General features: G+C 46.4%; 1 protein-coding gene across 2 annotated transcripts in view; it reads right to left on the bottom strand.

Annotated features, from left to right (window-relative positions):
• Positions 1 to 24,973, bottom strand: part of LOC144479507 (transducin-like enhancer protein 1) — a 230,071-nt gene that overhangs the window by 12,103 nt on the left and 192,995 nt on the right. For both annotated transcript variants that reach the window (XM_078198239.1, XM_078198240.1), the window contains 2 exons: positions 12,581 to 12,728; positions 4,253 to 4,403 (listed from right to left, as the gene is read on the bottom strand). In XM_078198239.1, the coding sequence (XP_078054365.1) occupies positions 4,253 to 4,403; positions 12,581 to 12,728 (299 nt within the window). The remainder of the gene's footprint in view (positions 1 to 4,252; positions 4,404 to 12,580; positions 12,729 to 24,973) is intronic.

Genomic DNA, 24,973 nt, shown 5'->3' on the forward strand with positions numbered 1-24,973 from the left:
TCGGGGAGGTACGCCAGGTCCCTCTAGTGACAGAAAAGCAGACTTCAAATCTCTCCACACGTGCAGAGCTGGGCTTACCCACTTTCGTAGAATCCCTAAGGTGCAGAACGAGGCTATTCGGCCCATCGAGTCTGCACCCACTCGCCAGCAGAGCATCCCACCCTTTTCCCCACAACCCCACAGAATTACCCCGCTCATCCCCCTAACCCACACATCTCGGGACACTGAGGGGCAATTTAGCATGGCCTAGACTGCACATCTTCGGACTGTGGGAGGAAACCCGGAGCACCCGGGAGGAAACCCACGCAGACACGGGGAGAACGTGCAGGCTCCACACAGACAGTGACCCGAGGCCGGAATTGAACTCGGGTTCCTGACGCTGTGAGGCAGCAGTGCTAACCACTGTGCCACCCACATACTGGTATCAGGTGGGATAAATTCAGGGCCATTGTATTTGGTCTGGAAAAGAAAATGCTGTAATCCCTCTACCTCCTGAACACGCCTGGTCCACTGAAAGCTCAAGGACTTTAGGCATGGACAACGGGCCGGAATTCTCCGATCTTGCCCGTTCCCGCCTGCACTGCCAGCGAGAACGGAAACCTTGGCACTCAGCCAAATCGCCATTTGTTGCAGCGGGGCTGGAGAATCTCAGTCATGGATGAAGTCGGAGGATTCTAGTATACATTTGTGTTCAAATGCTTCAGAGTACAGCGATGAGGAATCATAGAATCCTACAGTACAGAAGGAGGCCATTTGGCCCATCGAGTCTGCACCGACAATAATCCCACCCAGGCACGGCCCCATGCATAACCATGCATTTACCCTAGCTAGTCCCCTAGTGGCCACACTCCGGCGCCTGTTCGGGTACACGGAGGGAGAATTTAGCATGGCCAATCCACCTAACCAGCATGTCTTTCGGACCGTGGGAGGAAACCCGAGCACTCGGAGGAAACCCACGCAGACACGGGGAGAACGTGCAGACTCCACACAGTGACCCAAGCCAGGAATCGAACCCGGGTCCCTGGCGCTGTGAGGCAGCAATGCTAACCATTGTGCTTGCTTCAGCTCTTTCTGCTTCAGTGTGATCTGTTCACCGCTGGTGTTCAGCCCCTTCATTTGTATCCTGTTGCAGTGCAAGTCTGTTGCCTTAATTTTGACTTCTTCAGATCCCTTTCGGCTATTCTTTCCTATTTGTTTACGGTGGCACGGTGGCACAGTGGTTAGCACTGCTGCCTCACAGCGCCAGGGACCCAGGTTCAATCCCGACCTCAGGTGGCTTGTGCCCGTGTGGTGTTTACATGGGTTTCCTCCGGGTGCTCCGGTTCCCTCCCATAGCCCAATGATGTGCGGGTTAGGTGAATTGGCCATGCTAAAGTGCCCCATAGTGTCCCAAGAAACGTGGGTTAGATAGATTAGCCGCAGTAAATGTGTGGGGTTATGGAGATAGGGCAGGGGAGAGGGCCTGGCTAAGACACTCTGTCAGAGATTCAGTGCAGCCTCAATGGGCTGAATGGCCTCCTTTTGCACTGCAGAAATTCTATGATTCCCACCCCACCAACGTTCTCCCTCTCAAATTGTGCATTGCATTATAGCTTCAGTAGCACAGTGGTTAGCACTGCTGCGTCGCAGCGCCAGGAACCCGGGTTAGATTCCCGGCTTGGGTCACTGTGTGTGTGGAGTTTGCACGTTCTCTCCGTGTCTGCGTGGGTTTCCTCCGAGTGCTCCGGTTTCCTCCCACATTCTGAAAGACGTGCTACAGCAGGATGTATCATCATTGCATTTTGACATTACTGAGGGGTTATTGTTCTTTTGCTCCAGTGTCCTCACACACCCCGCCTGAAATCACTCATCACAGCCAGTTACAAATGCGCACTAAGGCGAGTAATGAAAAGCCAAGGCTGCAGAGAACATTACAATTGATTCTAATCCCTTCCTTACCCATCAGAATGCTTAGTGCATGAATAAGCTTGTCAGGCGACCTATTCCTCGACCTATAACCACCGCCCCACTCCCCTACCCCCAAGCAGCCCACAAATCATTCCTATACTCATTAACAGACCAGCAAGAATTCATCAGTCAGAAGCTTGGGGCCATACAGGAATACATCTTGCACGTACAATTTTTCTTCCAAGTGAGGCCCAGTTGCAAATCCTTCTTTCAATCTCGAATACAAGTTCTGAAAATTGGAGGCCCAGTAATATCGCCGACAAGGGCCCCAAGCCGATAGTTAGCAGCCCTGCCCAGCCAGGCTAAAAGCCTGCAAGCACCCACCTCCCCCACGAGCGGTTGTAGAGATTACTCCGCAGTCAGCAGTGCTGTCTCTCTGGCAAGATTTTTCAGGGGAGCAGTGGAATAAGGAAGGCTATTCATTCTCTGAATTAAGATCTATGGGATGCATGTTTTGGAAGGTTTTCCCTGTCCCGGGGTGCAAGAGAGCGAATGAGTGAGAAAAAAATGAGGTTCAACATTCTCAGTTACAACAAAAAAAAAGAGTGGTTATGGTCAATCCAACCGTCAAGCTAAAGTTAAAGTTTACTTATTAGTCACAAGTAGGCTTACATTAACACTGCAATGAAGTTACCGTGAAAATCGCCCAGTCGCCACACTCAGGCGTCTGTTCGGGTACACAGAGGGAGAATTTAGCATGGCCAAACCAGCACGTCTTTTGGACTGTGGGAGGAAACCGGAGCACCCGGAGGAAACCCACGCAGACATGGGGAGAATGTGCAGACTCTGCACAGACAGTGACCCAAGCCGGGAATCGAACCCGGGTCCCTGGCGCTGTGAGGCAGCAGTGCTAACCACTGTGTCACCATGCCGCCCACTTTTGCCTTCCTATGCTTAGATTGCCCCTCCATTATAAGCAGAGCGGTTAAATCAGTGGGAGTGATCTCAAACGAACAGCAAGGTTTCACGTCTCCTTCCCACAGATGAATGGCACAAAACTCTTAAAACTGCATTTTGGAAAGAGGTCATAGAATCCCTACAGTGCAAAAGGAAGCCATTCGGCCCATCGAGCCTGCCCCGACAACAATCCCACTGAGGCTTTATCTCTGTAAACCCATGCATTTACCCTGCTGACACTAAGGGGCAATTTAGCATGGCCAATCAACCTAACACGCACATCTTTGGACTGTGGGAGGAAACCGGAGCACCCAGAGGAAACCCACGCAGACACGGGGAGAACGTGCAAACTCTGCGCAGACAGTCACCCAAGGCCGGAATTGAACCCGGCTTCCTGGCGCTGTGAGGCAGCAGTGCTAACCATTGTGCCACCGTGCCGTCTCCTATGTCGAGATGTCAGACTTGGATGGGCTGTGGTGCAGATTCAGAATGATATGTGGGCCAAGTGAGTTGAATTATGAGGACAAGTTCTACACACTAAGTTTATATTCCCTCAAGTGGAGGAGATTAAGGCACGATCTAACTGAGATGCTGAAGACAATCAAAGGATTTAATATAGAAAGAGAGAGGGAGAAACGACTTCCTCTGGGAGTGGAGGCAGGGTGTCCAAACATGGAGGAATTCAGCGGCCATGTCAGGACGCACAGTATAATGAGAATGTGGAACACTTCCCCCCCGCACCCCACACCCACCCACCCCAAAACAATGTGGAGTAAAAGTCAATTCAAAATTTCAAAATGGAGATCAATACGATTTGAGAGAGGTTTGGGTTTTAGGGCAGCACAGTAGTTAGCACTGCTGCCTCACAGTGCCAGGGACCCAGGCTTTGAATCCAGCCTTGGGTGACTGGAGTCTGCATGTTCTCCAAGTGTTTGCGTGGGTTTCCTCCAGGTGCTCCGGTTTCCTTCCACAGTTCAAAGATATGTGGATTAAGTGGGTTGACCATGCTAAATTGCCCCTTAGTGTCCCAAGACGTGATTAGGTGGGTTGGCCGTGCTTAATTGCCCCTTAGCGTCCAAAGAAGTGTAGGTTAGGTGGGTTGGCCATGCTTAATTGCTCCTTAGTGTCCCAAGATGTGTACGTTAGGGGATTATTGGGATAAATACATGAGGTTGTAGGGTTGGGAGGGGGGGGGGGTGGGACTGGGCAAGATGGTTGTAGAGTCGGTGCAGACACGATGGGCCAAATGGCCTCCTTCTGCACTGTAGGAATATTATAATATTAAAACATCATTGGAACCAAAGAAGGTAAATGGACTGGAGATACAGATCAGCTAACAGAATGGTGGCACAGGCTTGCAGAGCTGAATGGCCTAACACAGTTCCAATATTGCAGAATCGGTTCTTACCACAATAGGCAAATTTGAGTGACAAAACACAGCTCTCGTGAAGGTGAAGCTGATATTTATCCGGTTTGTTGACGTGTAAAACCTCTACGTTGCTGCTCTCTGTGCCAACAGCGAGCCACCCCCCAGTCGGACAGCATCCTAGTGCAAAGATCTGGAAAAGGGGAGAGAGAGAGAAAAAAAAGCGTTAAAAGCTAGATAACACACAATAGTCTCCCCTCTGTAAGGCTAGATGTGCACTGGCTGGAGCGGACAGGGAGAATCCTAGTAAACTATAAAGCAGATTACTGAAGTATCATAGAAATCGTAGAAAGAAACCATACAGTACAGAGAGAGGCCATTCGGCCCATCGAGTCTGCACCGACCACAATCCCACCCAGGCCCTACCCCCATATCTACCCACTAATCCCTCCAACCTACACATCTCAGGACACTAAGGGGCAATTTTTAGCATGGCCAATCAACCTAACCCGCACATCTTTGACTGTGGGAGGAAACCGGAGCACCCGGAGGAAACCCACGCAGACACGAGGAGAATGTGCAAACTCCACACAGACAGTGACCCAAGCCGGGAATCGAACCCAGGTCCCTGGAGCTGTGAAGCAGCAGTGCTAACCACTGTGCTACCGTGCCGCCCATCATCAGAGTACCAATTAGCTGGAGAAAAGCAGAAGCCTTCATTTGATATCAGATATAGAATCAGCATTCATGAAATAAATGTGCAACAACCAACCATCTGAGCGTGGCTGCAACTTCATTTTTGTAGATGCAGTGATTTTTCTAAGGTGGCAGCATCTAAAAAGCCTTATCCAACCCAAAGACACAGTTGGATTAGTCTTCTGTGATTACTGAGCATGCTTAAAAACAAGGACAGCTGACAACTCCAAAGATGTGCGGGTTAGGTGGATTGGCCATGCAAAATTGACCCTAGTGTCAGGGGGATTAGCAGGGCAAATATATGGGGTTACGGGGATGGGACCTGGGTGGGATTGTTGTCAGTGCAGGCTCGATAGGCTGAATGGCCTCCTTCTGCACTGTAGGGATTCTATGATGTGTCTGGAACAAGCTGCCAGAGGTAGCAGTAGAGGCAGGTACAATTTTATCTTTTAAAAAGCATTTAGACAGTTACATGGGTTTAGAGGGATATGGGCCAAACGCAGGCAATTGGGACTAGCTTAGGGGTTTTTAAAAAAAAGGGCGGCATGGACAAGTCGGGCCGAAGAGCCTTTTTCCATGCTGTAAACCTCTATGACTCTATGATTCTATTCTATGAGCTGTGGAAGAGGAGTTGGGAAAGTGAAGTCAGCATCACAAGAACTATAATTTACATCCAAGAATAAACTTTTGGTTATCAAAGCGATTCATTGCAATAGCTTTTCGACTGCCCGGATGAATGAATTCTTGAAGAACCCACCTAGTGGTTTTTAAAGCTGGTTTATTTGAATTAGCACAGATTAGTTGGGTCCAAATATTTCCAAGATAGCATTAGAGTGGTTAGCACTGCTGCCTCACAGCGCCAGGGAGCCCGGTTCAATTCCAGCCTCATGTGACTGTCTGTGGTGGAGTTTGCATGTTCTCCCCGTGTCTGTGTGGGTTTCCTCCAGTTTCCTCCCACAGTCCAAAGATATGCATCTTAGGTTAATTGGCCATGGTAAATTGCCCCTTAGTGTCAGGGGGACTAGCAGGGTAAATGCGTGGGGCTACGGGATAGGGCCTGGGTGGGATTGTTGTCGATGCAGACCCAATGGGCTGAAGGGCCTCCTCCTGCACTGTAGGGATTCTATGATTCTGGTGTGCAAGGTTAGATGAATTGGTCATGGTAAATTGCCTCTTAGTGTGTAGTTTAGCTGGATTAGCAATGGTGTCGGGGGGATTAGCAGGGTAAATATGTGGGATTATGCAAATAGGACCTGGATTGAGGTTAGTGCAGACTTGATGGGTCGAATGGCCTCCTTCTGCACTGTAGGGATTCTATGATTCTATTCTATCATTCTAAATGCGTGGTGTTACGGGGTTGTGGGGGGGCAGGGGGGCCTGGGTAACATATTCTGTCAGAGTCGGTGCAGACTCCATGGGCCAAATGGCATCCTTCTGCACTGTAGATATTGTATGCGTGAAAAGCACCATCTCTCTGTAAACGGAAGGAAAATATGCCTGTATAGCCAATGTTGCTTGCTACAGTCAGCTGTAGAATTGCAATTGAGGGGATTAAGGCTCAGGTGCTTTATAATATGACGCTGTGTCATTTTTCTGTTTGCACCTTCTAATTAATGCCAATGTCTCATCATTAAAACAACAAACAGAAGCACAATTCCAAATCTTCAGAAGGCGAGGAGACCTTGGCTTTAATTAAATATGAAAGCAAAGCCTCAAGCCTGCGAGAGTGAGTTGTGCTGTTGACGTCCTCTTGATGCTTTGGAAGTGAAAAATGAACAGATCGCAATGGCTATAACTAGTTGGCAGATCTGCAGAATCCGAGGATCTGGATTCCAACTCCTACACGGCCAGTTCTCCATCACACCACGAGACCCTGACACAGGAATAAGCAGAGTGTCTACTGCCACCACTTTCAGCCAATGAGCTGGATGATGAGACTCACTTGGGGCTCTGAAAGCTTGTGTGGCTTTTGCTACCAAATAAACCTGTTGGACTTTAACCTGGTGTTGTTAAACTTCTTACGATGAGACTGCGAACAGTCCATTTTACAACAAAAAATGGCCTATTCACTCAGCAAACAGAATCTAGTTAATCTGCACTGTACAGCGAAGAGTCTAGAACAAAGAACAGTACAGCACAGGAATAGGCCGTTCAGCCCACCAAGTCTGTGCCAACACAGTTGCCTCTCTAATCTTATATTTTCTTGCCTCTAAGTGGTCCATATCCCTCTATTCCCTGCCTATTCATGTATCTATCCAGATGCGTCTTGAAAGTTCTTATCGAATCGGCTTCCACCACCTTCTCCAGCAGCACATTCCAGACATTCACCACCCTCTGTGAAAAACTTGTCCCTTCTATCTCTTTTAAACTTTCCTCCTCTCCCTTTCAACCTATGCCCCCGAGTCATTGACCCTGCGACCCTGGGAAAAAGACTCTGACTATCCACTCTACCCAAGTCTGTCATAATCTTGTGAACCTTTATCAGTCTCCAGAGTCTATTTACACAAAGAGCCTCTATGCTCCATAGCAGGGCACAAACTGAAGCAGGGAGATAACATTTCCTGTTTAAAGCAAGAGGTTTTTCCAGGAAAAATGCAGAGAGTGGCATTGAATAATAATGCAAATTGTATACATAAATTAAATCCCTGTCATTTACAGAAACGTGATTGGCTGGGAGGATTATCCAATCATCACCATTCTGGTCTGGATTAGTGGGGTCACTAAATTCAACCAAATTCGATGGGGGGGGGCGGGAAGAGAAACTGCACCTTCAACCCATCAAACAGGTTTAAGCTGGTAGCAAGGCTTGCCCTGTAAAGACCTGCCCTGTAAACCAGATATATCAAAATGAACTGGAGTATGCACCAGAATACTTCCTCTTCTTAATTACTCTGTGCGTGTACTGAGCATGGGATTTTGGGCTCTCAATAATGCAGGGCTTAAAAGAAGGGATCATGACCTATAGAAACACCATTTTCCAACAAAAGAGAATCTAATTATCTCCCCTTGACTTTCAACAGCATTACCACCAGGCAACATCCTGGTGAATTCTCCTATCCATTGACTGTCTACAGTTCCCGCTGCCTTGACAAAGCAGCCAGCATAATCAAGGACCCCACGCACCCCGGACACTCTCTCTTCCACCTTCTGGAAAAAGATACAAAAGTCTGAGATCACGTACCAACCGACTCAAGAACAGCTTCTTCCCTGCTGCTGTCAGACTTTTGAATGGACCTACCTTGCATTAAGTTGATCTTTCTCTACACCCTAGCTATGACTGTAACACTACATTCTGCACTCTCTCCTTCCCTTCTCTATGAACAGTATGTTTTGTCTATATAGCGCGCAAGAAACAATACTTTTCACCGTATGTTAATACATGTGACAATAATAAATCAAATCAAATCAAAATCAAATCATTGCTGAATGTCTCACCTGGACCAGCCAAAGTAACACTGTGGCTACAAGAGCAGGTCAGAGGCTGGGAATTCCGCCGAGAGTAACTCACCTCCTGACTCCCCAAAGCTCGTCTACCATCTACAAGACACATGTCAGGAAAGTGATGGAATACATGGCACTTGCCCGGATGTGTGCAGTTCCAGCAACACAAGGAGTACAACACCATCCAAGATAAAACAGCCCACTTGATTGGCACTCCATCCACCAACTTAAATCATACATTCCCTCTGCCACCAGCACACAGTGGCTGCAGGGTGTAGCATCTACAAGATGTACTACAACTACTCGTAAAGGCTTCTCCAAAGCACCTTCTAAACCCCGCATGCTCTACCACCCATTATGATGAGGGCAACAGGTGCTTAGGAATACTCCCACCTCCATGTTCCCCTCCAAGTCACACACCATTCTGATTTGGAACTGTATCCCTGTTCTTTCATTGTGTCAACATCCACACAAACAGCAAAAATCCAAGGTGGCAACTCACCACAACGTCAGACATAGACACAGATAGAATCATACAGTCCAGAAGAGGCACTTTGGTCCATCAAATTTGCATTGACAAACTAAATCTACACTAACCCCACTTTCCAGGACTTGGCCCGTAGCCTGGAATCTTATGACATTTCAAGTGCTCATCCATGTACTTTTTAAAGATTGTGGAATTTCCCACCTCTACTACCATCTCAGGAAGCACATTCCAGACTTTCACCACCCTCTGAGTGAAAACAAAATCCTCAAATCCCCTCTAAACTTTCTATCTCACCTTAAGATCATGCCCTCTCAATATTGACCCTTCAACTAAGGAGGATAGTTACTTCCTGTCCACACACCTCATCATCTTATACACCTCAATCAGGTCCCTCCCTCCTCAGCTCTAAAGACCGGAGCCTAGCCAGCCTCTATTTATAGCTCAAATTCTCAATCCCAGGCAACATCCTGGTGAATCTCCTCTACACCTCTCCAGTCCAATCACATCCATCCTATGGTGAAGCAACCAGCTGTGGCCTAACCAATGCTCTGTACAGCTCCAACAAAATCTCCCTGCTCTTTTAATCTATGCCATGACTGCTAAAGTCACATGACCCATATGCCTTTTTAACTCTCCTAATAACCTGTCCTGCCACCATCAGGGATCTGTGGACAAGAACCTCAGGATCTCTTTGTAACCTCTGAGCTTCTGAGTGTCCCGCTACTCATTGAATACTTCCTTGTCTTGTTACTCCTTCCAAAGTGCATCACCTCACACTTTTCAGGGTTAAGTTCCATCTGCCACTGATCCACCCATTGGACCAACCCATCTGTATCTTCCTGCAACCCATGACATTCTTCCTCACCATTAACAACCCTGCCAATCTTCGTGTCATCCGCAAACTTGCCTCCACATTCTCATCTATATTATTTATATAAATCACAAACAATAGGGGACCTAGCACTCATTATCACACTGGACACCGGCCCCCAGTCACCCAAACACCCCCACCCTCAGTCTCCTACCACTAAGCCAGTGCTGAATTCACCTTGCCAGGTTACCCTGGTTTCCATGTGTTTTTACGTTCTTAATCAGTCTCCCATGTGGAAGTTTGTCAAAGGCTTTTGAAATCCATATAAAATATATCAACCGCACCACCCTTACCTACACTCTCGATCACCATCTTGAAAAATTCAATCAATCAAATTTGTTCGGCATGGCCTCCCTCTGACAAAGCCATGCTGACTATCCCTGATCAAACCTTGCCTCACTTCAGAATTTTCTCCAATAGTTTCCCTACCGCTGATGTGAGACTCATTCGTCTGTAATTCCCTGGTTTATCTCTACCACCATTCTTGAAAAGTGGAACCACATTAGCTGTCCTCCAATCCTCTGGCACCTGCCCTGTTGTGGAGATACCGGCGTTGGACTGGGGTAAACACAGGAACAGTTTTAACAACACCAGGTTAAAGTCCAACAGGTATTTTTGGTAGCAAATACCATTAGCTTTTGGAGCGCTGCTCTTTCGTCAGATGGAGTGTTTGAGAGCAGATTTCCCCTCCATCTGACGAAGGAGCAGCACTCCGAAAGCTAATGGTATTTGCTACCAAATATACCTGTTGGGCTTTAACCTGGTGTTGTTAAAACTCTTGCTGTACCTGCCCTGTGGCCAGAGAGGAATTAAAAATTTGTATCAGAGTCTCTGTGATCTCCACCCTTCTCTACCACAGCAGCCCGAGATACAACTCTTCTGGACCTGGGATTTGCCCACTTTTAAGCCTGCCAAAACCTCCAATACTTCCTCATTCCCAGTGTTAAACTGTTCAAGAATATCACACGCCCTCTCCCCCAATTCTGTACCTACCTCCTCCTTCTCCTGAGTGAAGACAGATGTAAAGTAGTCATTTAGCACCCTACCAATGTCCTCTGGCTTCACACCCATGGTCCCTACTCATAGAAACCATAGAAATCATAGAAACCCTACAGTGCAGAAGGAGGCCATTCGGCCCATCGAGTCTGCACCGACCACAATCCCACCCAGGCCCTACCCCCACATATTTTACCCGCTAATCCCTCTAACCTACGCATCCCAGGACTCTAAGGGGCAATTTTTTTTTTTTTAACCTAGCCAATCAACCTAACCCGCACATCTTTGGACTGTGGGAGGAAACCGGAGCACCCGGAGGAAACCCACGCAGACACGAGGAGAATGTGCAAACTCCACACAGACAGTGACCCGAGCCGGGAATCGAACCCGGGACCCTGGAGCTGTGAAGCAGCAGTGCTAACCACTGTGCTACCGTGCCGCCCTCTTTCCCTGGTTATCCTCTTCCCTTAATGTCCTTGGGATTCTCCCTAATCTTACCTACCAGTGCTTTCTCATGCCCCCTCTTTGCTTGCCTAATTGCTTCCTTAAGTTCCCACTGCATTTTCTATACTTCACTAAGGCCTCTGCTGATTTGCTCCCTTTGTACCTGCTAAAGGCCTCTCTTTTTCATATCCAGTCCTGAATTTGCCTCAACATCCAGGTTTCTCTGGGCTTGTTGCTCTCATATCTTACCCTAAAGAGGACATGTTGGGCCTGTACTCTCCCCATTTCCTTTTTGAATGCACCCCTCAAGGGAAATTATGATGGAAAATAAATAGTGGCCAAGCCAGCGATGCTCACCTTCCATGAATGAATTAAAAACATATTAAATTAATCCATTGCATTTAACATACAAATTTTACTATGACTGACAAAATCTTAATCCAGTGACTACCAGCAAGATGTAGAGCAAGGATGCTACAAAACACAGTGATTTTATTCCAATTCATCATATCACAGAATGGTTGAATACGGGATCAATCTTACAAAGAACAAAGAAAATTACAGCACAGTAACAGACCCTTCGGCCCTCCAAGCCTGCACCGACCATGCTGCCCGACTGAACTAAAACCCCCTATCCTTCCAGGGAAAAGAACAAAGAAACTGCTCAGGGCCGCACGGTAGCACAGTGGTTAGCACTGCAGCTTCACAGCTCCAGGGTCCCGGGTTCGATTCCCGACTCGGGTCACTGTCTGTGTGGAGTTTGCACATTCTCCTCGTGTCTGCGTGGGTTTCCTCCGGGTGCTCCGGTTTCCTCCCACAGTCCAAAGATGTGTGGGTTAGGTTGATTGGCCAGGTTAAAAAAATTGCCCCTTAGAGTCCTGGGATGGGTAGGTTAGAGGGATTAGCGGGTAAAATATGTGGGGGTAGGGCCTGGGAGGGATTGTGGTCGGTGCAGACTATATGGGCCGAATGGCCTCCTTCTGCACTGTAGGGTTTCTATGATTTCTATGAAATTGCTGCGGCTCTGGAGTCACATGCAGGCCAGACCAGGCAAGGATGGCAGATTTCCTTCCCTAAAGGACATTAGTGATCCAGATGGGTTTTTAGATAATTGATAATGATTTCATGGTCCACCATTCGACTTTTAATTCCAGATTTTTATTGAATTTAAATTTACAGTCCAATATCCACCATGCTTCTGACTTAACCATCCTTCAAGATAGGCACTGACCAGACGCCAGTCACCATGAAAGGTAGAAAAAAAAATAAGTGGCTTCTCCACTACCTAGCAACATGCTTACAGCAGAATAGAGGGGGTATTTGTCAGGAAATCGTACATAGCTCGGGGAACCCAGGATTGTACTAGATGGGGGCAAGAGGGAGTAGATAGTTCAGCAACCGGCTTCTCTCATATTAGCCAGTGGGCATGATGTACCTGTGATGCAAAGTCATGTTGGTGCACCTGGCGCCCCTCTCTCAGATCCCAGCACCTGACTGTGTTGTCCAACGCTCCAGTCCATAGCTTGGTCCCATCATTAGAAATGTCAGTGCAGCTAACACCATCAGAGTGGCCTTGGAACTGCCTGAATTAAAAGTAAAATCAGAGATATACTTTACACAACATGTCAGTATAATAGAAATACAACTTTCACAATACAGCACTCCTAAAGCAAAATGCCAATTTTTAAAAATGCATTCATGGGACATGGGTGTCGCTGGCTGGTCAGCATTCATTCCCCATCCCTGGTTGCCCAAGGGCAGTTGAGAGCTAACCACATTGCTGTGGCTCTGGAGCACATGTAGGCCACACTGGGTAAGGACACAGATTTCCTTCCCTAAGTGAACCAGGTGGGTTTTTCCGACAATGGTTGGATGGTCATCAGTAGATTTTTAATTCCACATTTTAAAAAATTGAATTTAAATTCCACCATCTGCCATGGCGGGATTCGAACCCGGGTGCCCAGAACATTAGCTGAGTTTCTGGATTAATAGTCTAGCGATAATACCACCGGGCGGCACGGTAGCACAATGGTTAGCACTGCTGCTTCACAGCTTCAGGGACCTGGGTTCGAATCCCGGCTCGGGTCACTGTCTGAGTGGAGTTTGCACATTCTCCTTGTGTCTGCGTGGGTTTCCTCCGGTTTCCTCCCACAGTCCAAAGATGTGCGGGCTAGGTTGAGTGGCCATTCTAAATTGCCCCTTAGTGTCCCGGGAGGCATAGGTTAGAGGGGTTAGTGGGTAAATATGTAGGGATAGGTGGATAGGGCCTGGGTGGGATTGTGGTTGGTGCAGACTCGATGGGCCGAATGGCCTCTTTCTGCACTGTAGGATTCTATGATTCTATGATCACCTCCCATAGAATACCACTTGGCCATCAACTGCTCTCCATGGAAAAAAAACAAAGCTTCACCTAAAGGACTGGAAGAAAGTTATTGAAAGCCAATGAGCAGAGGAGGCTGAGGGGAGACTTAATAGAGGTTTATAAAATGATGAAGGGGATAGATAGAGTGAACGTTCAAAGACTATTTCCTCGGGTGGATGGAGATATTACAAGGGGGCATAACTATAGGGTTCATGGTGGGAGATACAGGAAGGATATCAGAGGTAGGTTCTTTATGCAGAGAGTGGTTGGGGTGTGGAATGGACTGCCTGCAGTGATAGTAGAGTCAGACACTTTAGGAACATTTAAGCGGTTATTGGATAGGCACATGGAGCACACCAGGATGATAGGGAGTGGGATAGCTTGATCTTGGTTTCAGATAAAGCTCGGCACAACATCGTGGGCCAAAGGGCCTGTTCTGTGCTGTACTGTTCTATGTTCGATCACAGATCTAAAGCACACTCTGCAAACACCATCAGTTTACAGAATTCAACCAAATGCACGTCATCGTTCTTTAAAAATTCAACAGCTGAACCAGCATTTGTCGCCCATCCCTAATTCACAGAATCACACAGTGCAGAAGAGGCCTTTCGGCCCATCGAGTCTGCACCGACACATTAGAAACACCTGACCTACCTACCTAACCCCATTTACCAGCACTTGGCCCATAGCCTTAAATGTTATGAGGTGTCCAATTGCCCTTGAATGGCACTCCATCTACCAACTTAAAACGTTAAAACCCTCCGCCACCATACAAGATGCATTGCAGCAACTCATTAAGACTACTTCAAAGCACCTTCCAAACCCACAAATTCTACCACCTATATGATAAGGATCATTGCTGTGGCTCTGGAGTCACATGTAGGCCAGACCGGGTAAGGACGGCAGATTTCCTTCCCTAAAGGACATTAGTGATCCAGATGGATTTTTAGATATTTGACAATGATTACATGGTCCACCATTCGACTTTTAATTCCAGATTTTTATTGAATTTAAATTTCACCATCGGCTGTGGTGGGATTCCCAGAGCATTACCCTGGGTCTTTGGATTACTAATCCAGAGAGAATAACACTATACCACCACCTTGCCATGATTGCCTTAACATTAAGATGACTACTAATCACACAATAATAATTTGAATCCTGTCAACGTGCATTCTTTAGAACTACCTTAATTGCTTAACCTTAAAAGTGACTACCTCAAACTCTTTCAATTATCAGCCTTCGCTCTGTGTTCATAGATACGATGTGGAGATGCCGGCGTTGGATTGGGGTAAACACAGTAAGAAGTTTAACAACACCAGGTTAAAGTCCAACAGGTTTATTTGGTAGCAAAAGCCACACAAGCTTTCGGAGCTGCAAGCCCCTTCTTCAGGTGAGTGGGAATTCTGTTCACAAACAGAGCATATAAAGACACAAACTCAATTTACATGAATAATGGTTGGAATGCGAATACTTACAACTAATCAAGTCTTGATTAGTTGTAAGTATTCGCATTCCAACCATTATTCATGTAAATTAAGTCTGTGTCTTTATATGCTCTGTTTGTGAACAGAATTCCCACTCACCTGAAGAAGGGGCTTGCAGCTCCGAAAGCTTGTGTGGCTTTTGCTACCAAATAAACCTGTTGGACTTTAACCTGGTGTTGTTAAACTTCTTACTGTTCATAGATACTCCAGGGCTTGGTTTCAGCCTCCAGCTCGCCGATAAGGAGATGATAAGGACTTGATCAAAAGTGCCTGTATACTTCTGTTTTCACTCCGCTCACCAGAGGAAGCTGCTCTCAGTCACTCTGCTAAATCACTTACTCCAACCACTAGGAGGTGCAAGAGTACCAGCCAGGAAAATTGCCCCTTCTCATTGCAGATAATGGGCGGGATTTTCCAGCCATGCTCGCCCCAAGGCTGGAAATCCCCGCCCGAGGTCAACGGAGCTTTGCGTGGTCCGTGTCCCGCCCGCTACAATTCCTGTGATGGGGCAGGGCAGTAAAATTCCTGCCAAAGTGTCTGACCTCGCTTGTTGCCTCTTGCAGACTGTACAATAAGAGGTCAAGTGTCGGGGGTGGGAGCGGGGAGGGTCAGGAAAATTGGCATTTGTAAAGTGCCACCCAATTGGAACCTGAGTATTAAATACAATCTTAAGTGACCTCAAAGGAATCTTTGAACATAGACTGCAGGCACTGTATCAACACAGATGTTTTGGAACAATATGTGTTTTTGATGAGGTAATAAATTGTTAAAATAGAGATGGAGTGATGAGGGTTGATTTGGCATTTTTGTGCAATTCTAAAAATAATTTTAAACTTGTCTTATTTGAGAAATTCGAAAAGGGAAAATATAATGTTCATGGAAATGTAATGTTCGGGTGGCACAGTGGTTAGCAGTGTTGCCTCACAGCGCCAGGAACCCGGGTTCAATTCCAACCTTGGGTAACTGTGTGAGGTTTGCACCTTCTCCCAGTGTCTGTGTGGGTTTCCTCCGGGTGCTCCGGTTTCCTTCCACAGTCCGAAAGACATGGTGGTGAGGTGCATTGGCCGTGCTAAATTCTCCCTCGGTGTACCCGAACAGGCACCGGAGTGTGGCGACCAGGGGATTTTCACAGTAACTTCATTGCAGTGTTAATGTAAGCCTACTTGTGACACTAATAAATAATTTTTTTAAAATACAGCGTGAGGTACGGAACTGACTGGATTGCTCTGCAGAAAATGACATGCATAGGATGGGCTAAGGTTTGGTCCTGCCAAGTTCCATATTTATAATATGATTCATCAACAGCCCCTCCCAAACCCGCAGCCTCTGCTACCTAGAGACCCAAGAGCAGCAAACCTCCCAAGTTGCATACCATCCTGACTTGGAACAGTATCACCATTCCTTCACTGTCACTGAGTCGAAATGATGGGTGCGGCTGTGCCTACTTTTCACAGACTGTAGAGGTTGGAGAAGGTGGTTCATTAGCCCCTCTTCAAGGAAAATTAGGGCTGGGGCAGTAATTATCACCCACATCTCATTCACGAACAAAAAAAGGAAGTATTTTTACCAGGCTGTTGCCTGGTACAGAGGGTATTAGCTACGAGGAGAGATTGAATAAACTTGGATTGTTCTCCTTGGATAGATGGAAGCTGAGGGGTCGACCTGATAGAAGTTCATAAACTTATGAGGGGTATAGATAAGGTGAACAGTTGGAAGCTTTTTCCCAGGGCAGAAATAACAATTACAAGGGGGCACAAGTTCAAAATAAGGGGGAAAAGGCTCAGTGGAGATGTGCGGAGGAAGTCTTTTTTTTATACAGAGGGTGGTGGGGGCCTGGAATGCACTGCCACGTGAGGTGGTTGAGGCAGTTACGTTAGCCACATTTAAGACTTATCATGATAAAAATGTGAACAAACGGAGAATAGAGGGATATAAGCGGTTGTTCTAGATAGGACAATGTAATCGGCGCAGGCTTGGAAGGCCGAAGAGCCTGTTCTTGTGCTGTACTGTTCTTGTTCTCTCTTTGGATTGCCTGTCTGAGGTGCAGTATGGCTGCATGTAGCCAAATCTGTTTATCCTGGAGGGCTGGTATTTTTAGTCCATTTGGGCTCCCGGAGAGTGAACAGGATTCTAAATAAGAACATAAGAACTAGGCGCAGGAGTAGCCCATTTGGCCCCTCAAGCCTGCTCCGCCATTCAATAAAATCATGGCTGATCTTTTTGTGGACTCAGCTCCACTTACCCGCCTGCTCACCATAACCCTTAATTCCTTTACTGTTCAAAAATTTATCTATCCTTGCCTTAAAAACATTCAATGAGGTAGCCTCAATTGCTTCACTGGGCAGGGAATTCCACAGATTCACAACCCTTTGTGTGAAGAAGTTCCTCCTCAACTCAGTCCTAAATCTGCTCCCCCTTATTTTGAGGCCATGCTCCCTAGTTCTCGTTTCACCCGCCAGTGGAAACAACTTCCCTGCTTCTATCTTATCTATTCCCTTCATAATTCTATATGTTTCTATAAAATCCCCCCTCATTCTTCTGAATTCCAATGAGTATAGCCCCAGTCTACTCAGTCTCTCCTCATAATCCAACCCTCTCAACTCCAGAATCAACCTAGTGAATCTCCTCTGTACCCCCTCCAGTGCCAGTATATCCTTTCTCAAGTAAGGAGACCAAAACTGTACACAGTACTCCAGGTGTGGCCTCACCAGCACCCTATACAGCTGTAACATAACCTCCCTGTTTATAAACTCCATCCCTGTAGCAATGAAGGACAAAATTCCATTTGCCTTCTTAATTACCTGCTGCACCTGCAAACCAACTCCTTGTGGTTCTTGCACAAGGTCACCCAGATCCCTCTGCACAGCAGCAATGCTGCAATTTTTCAACCATTTAAATAATAGTTCGTTTTGCTGTTATTGCTACCAAAATGGATGACCTCACATTTACCAACATTGTACTCCACCTGCCAGACCCTCACCCACTCACTTAGACTGTCTGTATCCCTTTGCAGACTTTCAGCATCCTCTGCAGACTTTGTTAAATCAGGTCTCAACATGTGTCCACTTGGCCCACTATCAGAATGTTCCCGAACTCGAAAGAAAAACTAAAGCAGAGTGGCGGGGGCGGAGGGTGGGGATGGGAAAAAAAGAACAGAAAATGATTGTGTGTGCGTGCGTGTGTGAACAGTGTGAAATAACCCGATGACAAATTACTTGCGGACTTTAGCATTGTGGCAACCAAATGTGTTCAACAGGAAACATAGTTGCCAGGGGTGAAAAAGGTTGTGTGTGAGGAGAGTGAGTGAGTGATCTGGTTTCCTCCCAGTTATTATCTAAGATTTTTAAAAATGCTTCTTGTGAAGACAAACACAACACATCGTGGTTATTGTGCGCAGAGGGCAAAAATGAGTTTGACATCAAGGTTTTGATAGCAGTAATGGGTTGGCAGCAACTGTCAAGAGTCATTGGGGGGTTGGGGGGGGGAGTCGGGGAGGGTGGAGACACAGGCCACTTGGCAAAAGGAAGTGAGCCAGGAAATGTTGGGCCTGTCCAATTAGGACCAGCTGTGTTCTAAGCATCCGTTATTAAAGCAAAACTTCAATAAACTGCATCGCAGAGGCACCAATAGGTGCTGGCATAAGAATTATTTTCTCAAAAACACATTCAATCTCGGTTTCAGGATTCACAATTTGCCCCCCCCCCCGATTTCCACGACAGGAAAGCTTCGTCATCAAGTCGTGCGATCACAGGTCAGCATCACCCCTCCTTGTTTTCAGATTGTCTCCAATTGTTTTCTTCCCGCCAAGTTGTGAAATGTAAGTCAAAGCCATTCGTGCAGCACAGTTCAAGAAAGTAGGAAAATAAAGAGAAAAGGGGGGAAAAGACCAGATCTATTGGGGTGCCACTGTGGTTTTTGATTTGATTTGATTTATTTTATTATGGTCACACGTATTGGGATACATTGAGGAAGGATGTCCTTGCTATAGAGGGAGTACAGCGAAAGTTTACCAGGCTGGTTCCTGGGATGGCAGGTCTGTCATATGAGGAGCGACTAAGTCGGTTAGGATTGTATTCACTGGAGTTTAGAAGAGTGAGGTATATGGTATGTTGCCTGCCCGGTGGCAGGGTGAGGGATGTCTCTGACCGGCTTGATATGACACTGGAGTGGGAGGGGGAAGGATCCAGTTGTTGAAGTCCACGTTGGGACAAACAACATAGGCAAGACTAGGAAAGAGGACCTGTTTGGGGATTATCGGGCACTAGGTGCTAAATTAAAGAACAGGTCCTCAAGGGTTATAATCTCTGCATTACTACCTGAGTCGCGTGCAAATTGGCATAGGGATGAGAAAATTAGGGAAGTAAACATGTGACTAAAGGAGTGGTGCGGGAAAGAGGGGTCTTGCTTCATGGGGCATTGGCATCAGTATTGGAACAGGAGGGATCCTTGCTGTTGGGATGGTCTTCATCGGAACCGATCTGGGACCAGTGTTCCAGTGGAAAGGATACATAGGGTGGTGACAAGGACTTCAAACTAGCGGTGGCTATGGGGGGGTGGAGGATAAAACTATGGGAAGCGTAATGTTTAAATGGGAAGCAAGGCAGCAGGTTAGCATGTGGGGAGAAGGTTTAAACTACATGGAAAATTATGAATAAAGTTAAAAGGACGGAGAATTCAGGAGATGTTAGGATTCTAAAAGGTGTAAGAACTAGCATAAGGGCACTTCACCTAAATGCTCAAAGCATTTGAAACAAGGTAAATGAGTTACTGGCACAAATCATGGCGAATGAGTTTGATTTAATGGCCATTACAGAGACATGGTTGCAGGGTGGTTACGACTGGGAGTTAAATATCCAGGGGTATCAGACTATTCGGAAGGATCGACAGGAAGGTAAGGGAGATGGTGTAGCTCTGATATTTAAGGATGACATCAGGACAGTAGTGAGAGATGACATAGGTTCAATGGAGAAAAAGGTTGAATCCATTTGGGTGGATATTAGAAATAGTAAGGAGAAAAATTCACTGATAGGTGTAGTCATGGTGGGGCGAACAATAAACAATGAAATAACTGATTTATGTAAAAATGGTACAGCAATTATCATGGGGGATTTTAATCTACATATCAATTGGTCAAACCAGGTCAGTCAAGGCAGCCTTGAGGAGGAGTTCATAGCATGTATCCGCTATAGTTTCCTCAAAAAGTATGCAATGGAACCTACAAGGGAGCAAGCTATCCTAGATCTGGCCCTGTGTAATGAGGCAGGAATAATTAATGATCTCACAGTTAGGGATCCTCTCGGAAGAAGCGATCACAGTATGGTTGAATTTAAAATACAGATGGAGCATGAGAAGGTAAAATCCAATACCAGTGTCTTGTGCTTAAACAATGGAGACTACAATGGGATGAGAGAGGAGTTGGCTAAGGTAGACTGGGAGCTAAAACTTTATGGTGGGAGAATTGAGGAACAATGGAGGACTTTCAAAGCAATTATCACAGTGCTCAGCAAAAGTATATACCAGTGATAAGGAAGGACTGTAGAACAAGGGATAATCAGCCATGGATATCTAAGGAAATAAAGGAGGGTTAAAATTGAAAGAAAATGCATACAAAGTGGCAAAGATTAGTGGGAACAAGAGGATTGGGAAATCTTTCAACGTCAACAGAAAGCCACGAAAAAAGCTATAGAGAAAAGTATGATAGATTATGAGAGTAAACTAGTTCAGAATATAAAAACAGATACCGGGATAGGGCCTGGGTGGGATTGGTGTCGGTGTAGACTTGATGGGCCAAATGGCCTCCTTCTGCACTGTGGGGTTTCTATGATTCTATGAGATAGCAAAAGTTTCTACAAATTTATAAAATGAAAAAGAGTGGCTACGGTGAACATTGGTCCTTTAGAGGATGGGAAGGGGGATTTAATAACGGGAAATGGGGAAATAAGGAAATGATTGAGGCATTGAACAGGTATTTTGTGTCGGTCTCCACAGTGGAAGACACAAATAACATGCCAAAAATTGATGGCAAGGAGGCTATAGCAGGTGAGGACTTAGAAACGATCACTATCACTAAAGAAGTAGAGTTGGGCAAGCTGATGGGGCTAAAGGTGGACAAGTATCCTGGCCCTGATGGAATGCATCCCAGGGCACTAAAAGAGATGGAGGGGGAAATAGCTAATGCACTCGTGATAATTTACCAAAATTCACTGGACTCTGGGGCAGTTCGGCAGATTGGAAGACAGCGAATGTGATGCCATTGTTTAAAGGAGGTAGACAAAAGGCAGGTAACTATCAGCCAGTTAGCTTAACTTCTGTAGTGGGGAAAATGCTTGAATTTATCATCAAGGGAGAAATAGCGAGACATCTGGATATAAATTGTCCCATTGGGAAGACGCAGCATGGGTTCATGAAGGGAAGGTCATGTTTGACTAATTTGGTGGAATTCTTTGAGAACATTACATGTGCAGTGGACAATGGGGAACCTGTGGATGTGGTGTATCTGGATTTCCAGAAGGCATTTGACAAGGTGCCGCACCAAAGACTGCTACATAAGATAAAGGTGCACGGTGTTATGGGCAATGTATTAGCATGGATAGAGGATTGGTTAACGAACAGAAAGCAAAGAGTGGGGATAAATGGGTGTTTTCCTGGTTGGCAATCAGTGACTAGTGGCATGCCTCAGGGATCAGTGTTGGGACTGCAATTGTTTACGACTTACATAGATGATTTGGAGTTGGGGACCAAATGTAGTGTGTCAAAATTCACAGATTACACTGAGATGAGTGGTAGAGCAAAGTGTGCAGAGGATGCTGAAAGTCTGCAAAGGGATACAGATAGTCTAGGTGAGCAGGGAAGGGTCTGGTAGGTGGAGTACAATGTTGGTAAATGTGAGATCGTCCATTTTGGTAGGAATAACAGCAAAATGGACTATTATTTAAATGGTAAAAAATTGCAGCATGCTGTTGTGCAGAGGGACCTGGGTGTTCTTGTGCATGAATCGCAAAAAGTTGGTTTGCAAGTGCATCAGGTAATTAAGAAGGCAAATGGATTTTTGTCCTTCATTGCTGGAGGGATAGAGTTTAAAAAATAGGAAGGTTATGTTGCAGCTGTATAAGGTGTTGCTGAGGCCACACCTGGAGTACTGTGTACAGTTTTGGTCTCCTTACTTGAGAAAGGATATATTGGCACTGGAGGGGGTGCAGAGGAGATTCACTAGGTTGATTCCAGAATGGAGGGGGTTGGCTTATGAGGGAGAGACTGAGTAGATTAGGACTAGACTCATTGGAATTTAGAAGAATGAGGGAGGATTTTAATCACTTCCTTTCTCTACCCCAACCACTCATTCTGTCTCTCCCCCCCCCCCCTTCCCCATCCCCACCAACACAATACATTTACTATGATAGAATGCATATGATGGCACAGTGGTTAGCACTGCTGCTTCACAGCACCAGGGATCTGGGTTCGATTCCCAACTTGGGTCACTGTGCGGAGTCTGCGCGTTCTCAGTGTCTGTGTGTGTTTCCTCCGGGTGTTCCGGTTTCCTCCCACAGTCTGAAAGACGTGCTGGTTAGAGTGCATTGGCCGTGCTAAATTCTCCCTCAGTGTACCCGAACAGGCGCCGGAGTGCGGCGACTAGGGGAATTTTCACAGTAACTTCATTGCAGTGTTAATGTAAGCCTTACTTGTGACACTAGCTTTGGTGGGAATGTGAACACCCCACACATGTAATAGTCCTTCCCCAGCAGAAACAAAGACACCACAGATAGAAATACTCATCAACTTGTGGTGATGGAGCAGAAGCAGATGACTGAACAGTTAAAGATGGTAACACAGCAATATCAATGATTCAGGCACCACATTTAAAAGGAGCCAGCGAGGGTGCAATCGATCTTCAATGAGGGCACAAAACAGTCAGTGGCGCAGATCCATTATGGAGGGGGAAAAAAAATAAAATCAGGTGGGTGTATAATGTCAAATCTTCAATCCACGCACTGTTTATATTTGATGCATGCAGATTATAAACTTTTTTTTGTAAATAGATGGTCTGTGGCGCAGCAAAAACCACGCACACTTTAAGAAGGGTTTATAAAAAGACTCAGAAACAACAGTTTGATGCAGACATTTCCAGCAGTAGTCATCACTTCAGCAAATCCGGGGCCTGATGAAAAGCCACTCCAAAAGTTTGGACTAGATTTAAAACACAGTTATTGCAGAGTTTTATATTTATGGATGAGTTGATATTTTTTAAATTAATCGTTGGGACATGGGTGTTGTTGGCTGGGCCATCATTTATTGCCCGTCCCCAGGTGCCCTTGAACTGAGTGTCTCGCTCGGCCATTTCAGAGGGCAGTTGAGAGTCAGCCACATTGCATTGGCTCTGGAGTCACATGTCGGCCAGACCAGGTAAGGACGGCAGATTTCCTTCCCGAAAGGAACCAGATGGGTTTTTCCGACAATCGACAATGGTTTCATTTACAGAGTGAAAGTACAGTGCTGTACACAGTGTTAGCGCTGTGGGTTTTTTTTAAAGTATTTTTTTTATTCATTCGTGGGACATGGGCGTCACTGGCTGGCCAGCATTTATTGCCCAATAACAATGGTTTCATGGTCATCAGTAGATTCTTAATTCCAGATTTTTCTTTACTGAATTCAAACTCCATCATCACCATTCGGCGGGATTCGAACCAGGGTCCCCAGAACATTAGCTGAGTTTCTGGATTAATAGTCTAGCGATGATACCACTAGGCCATTACCTCCGTGACTTAATAACTGTCAGCATGTCGAGCTTTCAAAAAATTGGACTGAGGTTTGGAAGTGAACACGAAATCCCAATTTTCACGATAGGGATTGACCATCACCGCCCACCGCCCCCCCCTCCATTGGGAAAGGGGAGATGAGATGGTAGAACAGGGGTGGGAAGATGGTGACGGGATGTGCACGGAGGCTGTTTCCCCGTTGCACAACAGGCAATTTTAAAATCTGTCTCAGCAATCGATAAACATCTCATACCCATTGGGTGGCACGGTGGCACAGTGGTTAGTGCTACTGCCTCACAGCGCCAGGGACCCGGGTTCAAATTTCGGCCTCGGGTGACAATCTGTGTGGAGTCTGCACGTTCCCCCCGTATCTGCGTGGGTTTCCTCCGGGTGCTCCAGTTTCCTCCCACAGTCCAAAGATGTGCGGGCTAGGTTGATCGGCCATTCTAAATTGCCCTTAGTGTCCCGGGATGCATAGGTTAGAGGGATTAGTGGATAAATATGTGGGGATATGGGGATAGGGCCTGGTGGGATTGTGGTTGGTGCAGACTCGATGGGCCGAATGGCCTCCTTCTGCACTGTAGGATTCTATGATTTCTATGATGTACGGGTTAGGTGGATTGGCAATGCTAAATTGCCCCTTAGTGTCAGGGGGACGAGCAAGGTAAATGCCTGGGGTTTTGGGGATAGGGCCTGGGTGGAATTGTGGTCAGTGCAGACTCGATGGGCCAAGTGGCCTCCTCCTGCACTGAAGGGATTTGAAGTGGTTGGTAACCTCGAGTGCTAAATGACAGGAACAACCACACATGCTGCCAGTCATAAGCAATAAAATGTAGCTTTTTTTAAAGCAATTGAGGTGATGCACTGAGCATTATATCTTTATTGGTTTGTATTATTGGGCAGAGGCGAACTGTATGGATAGTGAAAGCATAACAGTGAAATAAAGCGATTTTAAATGATCCGTATCCAACCTTGTTCCGCCACCTAGTTTCTCGGAGCGCCTCTGAAAATACTGGAGAGGAACACTTGATGGAATGTGCAAAAGAGCCTGGGCCAGATTTTCGACCTTGCTGGGAATCTCCGGTCCCGCTGCAGTGAATAGATTTAGTCGAGTGCCAAAATCATAGAATCCTATAGTGCAGAAGGAGGCCATTCAGCCCTCGAGTCTACACTGACCACAATCCCACCCAGGCCCTACCCCCATAACCCCATGCATTTACCCTCGC

This window comes from Mustelus asterias, chromosome 26, assembly GCF_964213995.1.
Source record: "Mustelus asterias chromosome 26, sMusAst1.hap1.1, whole genome shotgun sequence".
Lineage (NCBI taxonomy): Eukaryota > Metazoa > Chordata > Chondrichthyes > Carcharhiniformes > Triakidae > Mustelus > Mustelus asterias.